The sequence below is a fragment of the Convolutriloba macropyga genome, chromosome 2 (genome assembly GCF_964194025.1).
Source record: "Convolutriloba macropyga chromosome 2, txConMacr16.3, whole genome shotgun sequence".
NCBI lineage: Eukaryota > Metazoa > Xenacoelomorpha > Acoela > Convolutidae > Convolutriloba > Convolutriloba macropyga.
This window is the reverse complement of record NC_134469.1, coordinates 17,934,692-17,940,691: the sequence shown is the minus strand read 5'-3', so window position 1 is coordinate 17,940,691 and position 6,000 is coordinate 17,934,692. Positions and strand designations below refer to the sequence as shown.

At 32.8% G+C, this 6,000-nt stretch overlaps 1 protein-coding gene across 2 annotated transcripts in view; it reads left to right on the top strand.

Moving 5' to 3' along the window:
- The first annotated feature begins 1,067 nt into the window (after positions 1-1,067).
- The window catches only part of LOC142335168 (uncharacterized), a 33,965-nt gene continuing 29,032 nt past the window's right edge, over positions 1,068-6,000 (top strand). For both annotated transcript variants that reach the window (XM_075383538.1, XM_075383537.1), the window contains exon 1: positions 1,068-1,382. In XM_075383538.1, coding sequence (XP_075239653.1) covers positions 1,346-1,382 — 37 coding nt within the window. In that variant the 5' untranslated portion in view covers positions 1,068-1,345. The remainder of the gene's footprint in view (positions 1,383-6,000) is intronic.

The window sequence follows — 6,000 nt, the reverse complement described above, 5'->3', positions numbered from 1 at the left end:
ACACCAACTCTATGCAAACTGGTCATCCCTAAGTAGTTAATTGAACATGAGCAATTGATTTTCTATTTGTCATTGTATTGAGGTAGAGTATTCCTAAATTATTTTTTAGAGTTTCAAAACACCAAAAAAAGTTTAAACCGAAATTCTGGAACAAAAATTGTTCATAATTAAAAACAATTTATACATATCCTAATAAAATTGTGCTGAACTGTGGTGGTCGGCGGTAAGATACCCTATTTCGGCCCTAATTTTGATTACAATAGAATGAAAATTACTCAAAATAATGAAAAAAATTGATAAATAGGACTGTTGTCGCAAAAAAAGATCAGGAGACTACCAATGAGGTAAGTTAAGGACACAAAGTTTAAATCTTGTTTGAAATGATGCGAGCTTGCACGAAATGGTGCGAACGCTTCTAAATATTTCAGATAAATCTTTTTTTACCGATTGCTTATATTACAGCATTCACCACCAAAAGATTTTTGCTGGTCAAAACTTTTTCAACGGATTTCACCCCAATTGTTTTGTTGCTTGTGGACTAAATCACAGACTGGATTCGTCCAACTTTTGAAACTATCGGAAATAACTGATACATTAGGAAATTAAGATTTTCCCAAAGAGTTATTTTTGTGTAATCCGCGGTCCTACTATTGCTGCAATCCCCCCTCCACCCCACCCCACGAAAATTACCCCCTCCAGTATGGTATCTTTGACGATAATTGGGATTAGGGTGTAATAATTTTAGCAGTCAGGTCGACAATAGTGGAAATAACCCAAAGTTGAATAATATTAACTTGTGAACGAAATTGGTCGTTTAGTGTTGATTTTGGGTTTTGAATTCTCTGGCTAATAAAAAGTATTTTGAACCAAATTCAGAAAATTAGTCTGAATTCTGATCTACATTCAGCTGTTCTACATATAAATCTCGCCTGCCGGCCCAAAATTTGCTTATATGTGTGATAAACTGTGGAACTATTTAATCATCCATGGGAAATTGGAATTCCGGATTTATTGCGGGTCTACATTGGTCAATTTCATCACCGCATTTTCCTCATTAGCTGAACACATTCCATTACCGTACCTCCCCTACTATGCTTTATTATGATATTTGGATCTGAAATGGACAATTTTTTACCCGAACATATGATTTTTGATTGTGGATTTTAATCATTTTTATGTCAGCAAAGTTTGGCAAACGGCAAAAATTATGTACGTGGAACTTTGTTTGCTGTTGACCTCATTTTCACTTATTCTGATTCTAATCTCGTGGTTCGAGTAGGGTTCCTATTGAAACTTAGGGTCAGACTTCTACATTAATTCCTATAATCAGCAAGCAGCCGACAATATGTTCCAGAAATCAGTCAATCGTGCAGTTTTTGTCTGTAAGTACATATTTTTATCTTCTCTTAAGCGTTTTTTTATCATTAATTATTGATGCAAGGTTACTATGTTCCTGAAATTTTTTGCTCAACAGACCCTTCTCACTTTTAATCAGAGCAAACTTTACTAAGTAGGATAACGAATTTGAAAAGAATTTTTGTTCCGACCCCACTTGTGGGGGGGGGGGGGGGACTATATATTCAGATGGGTTTTTTTTGTTCAGTCAATTTTGGCCGATCGATATATTCGTCGTAGAAAAATGTGAGTGGTATCACTAAAAAGCTGGTCAGGCGTAGAAATCAAAATTAAAAAGATTTTTTTGATTTTCGTTTTTTTTCGAGGAGTTATCGAGGATTGAAGTTTTGTGTGAACACACGATATTTGTTCACTTTTAGTGTAATTTTTCTCCAAATTAAAATATTTTCCATAAAAATAGTATTTCAAAATTAATTGTCACGCCAAGAAATGGACCAATTTTTTGTTACTAATAGACTAAAGGCGATAAAAAAGACTAGTTCTGGTCTCATTGGGAAGTTCACTATAAAAAAAAAACTGGAATTCTATTTGAGAGCTTTCTTTATAAAACTTTTCTCTTCTTTGCTTTTTTAAGTCACCTAGAGACAAGTCACTTTTTGTATCAAGGTTCTGTTAATGGTCAACCTCCTTTACAGTCAAATTAAGCCCAATGAACAAATAACATCGTTTTCAAGGAATTGCTCATGTTTTTTTTTGCTTCGATTCTAAGTTTTCGTAATTTTAAATGAAATTTTGAAACTATTTTTGAGATTTTACTAATTTTTGGAGTCCTATGGCTTGGATTTATTGACTAACAGTGCAATATGTTCCATAATGAGCATTAATTGAACATATTTAGTGCTTTGAGGGGACAGCTGACAGTTTTTAACATTAAAGATTAAAACTTATTGTCGTGAACTGTAAGTCAGTCCAGGAGTGACAGCAGCCTCTTCCTTCCTACTGCAACCAAATTTAATCTGTTTAGCGGTTTTGTCTTCTAACTATTGGTTATATAATTTCAATGACACAAGATTTCAATTATTTTAAAAATTTTGTTGGATATTTTTTTTTATTATTGGTTACTTTTGTACTCTTATCACATTATCCAAACATTATAGACATTATCCAAATCTTATTTTAATCCCATTGGCTACGAGAGGATGTTCAGTGGATCGCAGATAAAATTTTTAGAGAAAAGCTAGTTGTTTAATTGGCATCGACACTTTCTTATCGCACTTTCTTTTACCGAGTTTTGGTTTTCGCCTATTTTTGTTATTGTTTTTACAGTCACAAGACTTATTGTGATGTCATGTTAATTATCTATGCGTAAAAAACATCTTTTTCTTCCGATCAGGTTATATCTGAGCGTAGATATTGAGCTCCGCTGGAAGATTTTGAGATTAATGTCAGTTAAGTGTTAAAAAAGTTTTTCGAATTCTTTTTTTAATATTAACCAATCCTAAACTTTTTTTTGAGCTGTTGGTCAATGTCAGTACTAGCGGAATTTTTTTCCGTTATACTGCAGCCAAAATTAATCTGGTTAGCGGTTTTATCTTCTACCTATTAGTTTTAAAACTTCAATGCCACGAGATTTCATATTTTTTTTTAAATTTTTGCGTACTTTATTTTATTTTTGGATACTTTTGAAATCTTATCACATCATCCTACTGCTGAAGGTCCCCATTAGTTTAGGGATAAAGTTCAACGGATCATAGATAAAGTTTTCAGAGGAGAGCTTATGATTTGAATTGCTTCGACATATTCTTCTGGCACTTTTCTACTGAATTTTTGGTTTTTGCTTGTCTCTGTTGTCGTTTTCATAGTCAATAACTTGTTGTAAGGTCTTTTTGATGAAATATAATTGTCACACAAACTTATTGTCCCGTCGAGGCATAATTTAGCGTTTTTATTGGCTTTCGTTGAAGGCTAATGAAATTAATTACGCTGATAATACGTGTTTTCTCGAAAATTTCGTTGTTCTAATTTATTCATTTATGTTTGTTAATTTTTTGAAATTATTTTGATAAATAAGAGAAATCTCATTGCTCTTGAAAATTGATTGAAAATAGAAGAGTTTATAGTAAAAATATTTTTTTAATGCCTTCGACACTTCTCTCGCTCAATTTTTTCTTGAACTTGCTGTTTTTGTTCTTTATGTAGCCCTAAATTGCTGACAGTTCCCATAGGCTTCTAATTGAGCATTGAATGAATGATGTTACCCGAAGCAGTCAGTTTATAGCGAATAGTCTTAAAGTTTATGATAATCATATTGAAGTTTTTTTCAAACTTTTAAGTTTTTGTTGTTCTTTTCGTCAAATTGTAACTTTTTTCATCAATGAGAGGTCCCATCCAATTTCTTGTATCTCAAGAGATAACTTATCTATTGATATTATTTGTCAAATTGTTTGTTTTGTTATATGCGTTTTCTGGACAATATGCGTTTTTCTGAACGTTAATTGAGTGGCCAATTTTTGTGTTTCTTATTCTCTTCTTTCAGAACAATCGCGTAATAACAGATCCCAATGGTTTTCAAATGTGGCGCAAGTAAATTCATTTAATCTCTCAGTTTAAATCCTTTAGCTGGATCAGTAATGAGTTTGTAATGAGTTTTAGTAATTTATTAAGGATTTTTTAGTTAAAAGGTAATGACTTTAAGATTTTTGAAATTTCTTGTCTTAAAAAATATTGATTAATTTTTTAGGTTTCGCCTCACTGTTCGTTCTTTTTGTCGACTGGTTGCCCCATCTGCTGTATTGTTAGAAAAAACTAAACTTGTTTAATTAAGGTTTTACTTGACTGCACTTTGACGTTGTTACTAGGTGCTTTTAAATTTAGATATTCCGTTCTTGCCGTGAAATTTTTGTTTGTGGAAATTTTGTTTTTTGTTTTTTTTTGTCTCTTAGTCTCCCTAATGTCAGATCACGTTGGCGCTGTAATGAGGCATGGCATTATGTAATTCAATTAGTAGATAAGTTGTGTAACGTTTGCGTTAAACTCAAACTTCTTTTTTTGTTATCTCTTCATTTGGTTGACAATTTAGTCAAAAATGTAGATGAGCACGGGTCGGAACATCATGTGCAAACGCACATTAACGAGCCGCCCTGTTCAAATTTAGGAATAGAAGAGTCACTTTTAGTTGAAAGTGGTAATCAATGTTAGGATCTTTTCTCTAATGGCCCTATTACACCCAGCAGCCTTAGTGTTTCAGATGTGTTCACATACGTTTCAATACAAGGACGTGTAATTAGTGCTTAAATATTCTTCCAACTCCACTTAGTGGGGGAGAGGAACTATGTGCGCAACTGGGCTTTTCTGTTCACTCATTTCTGGCGGATCTATGTATTCTTAGTACAGAGTTTTGAGTGGTATCATTAGAAAGCCATATTTAGAAAACAAGGGATTGCACGGAAGTAGTATAGTAAGTTGCCTAGTGCGTGTAGGGGGGGGGGGGGGGGTCCGAACCCCCCCCCACAAGAAATTTTACCTCTGAAAAAGTGATTTTCTCTAAGTCAAATCAAGTTTTTTGGCTAACTTTTGCCAGCCTGGGTGCATTCTCACCCAGTCTGGCAAAAGTTAGCCAAAAAATTTGATTTGACTAAGAGAAAATCACTTTTTCAGAGGTAAAATTTCTTGTAGGGGTGGAGTTCGAACCCACCACCCTACAATCACTGGGCAACTTATGGCTGTTCCAATATTCATGGAGAATGACTGGATAGATCCTAAACTCATAGAATATCATAACATGATTTTTTTAAAAACTCGAAAAACCCTATATGAGACACCTGATGCCTACAACTTGGAAAAAAATTCAAAAATTTTCAAAAATTTTTTCGAAGTTTTTCAAAGTTTTTCGAAGTCCTAAAATTGTCTGAAATGGATTTTGCGCTATGAAAGAGCACTCAAAAGTGATTTTTTGTTGACTTCACTTTTTTCACCTAAGTTGTATAAGGCCGAAACATATAAAAATTTCGAATTTTTTGAAAAAAAATTTTCCAAATTTTTCAAAGTCCTAAAATGGTCTGAAATTGATTTTGCACTATGAAAGAGCACTCAAAAAGGATTTTTTGTTGACTTCACTTTTTTTTCACCTATGAAGTATAGGGGTCGAAACATGTAAAAAATTTAAATTTTTGAGAAAAATTTTTCAAAAATTTTAAAAGTCCTGAAATGGTCTGAAATGGATTTTGCGCTATGAAAGAGCACTCAGAATTGATTTTTTTGTTGACTTCATTTGTTCAACCAAGTAGGACCGGAAAAACTCAGTTTCTGAAGTAGTCTGAAATAAGTCAAAGAGTAGTCAGCAGCAGTTTTTGTTAACAATACTTTTGCAAATGTTCAGTATGATGTGGAAAGGTTGGCTTTGTTTTTTTATATACATATGTAACTATGTATATTTATTAAAAACAAGTACGTACATTTGCTTGCTTGCATGTGTTCAAAATTGTAATTTTTATTTCAGAATGAACAATCGAAAGAAAGGAAAGAATGAAAGTTTTATGTATATAGTTATGCGTATTCATGAATATACTGGAAGTATATATGGAAGTGTATATTGGATTATAAGTAAATATAACTGTGCTTAAGTTTAGTAATATGTCAGTATGA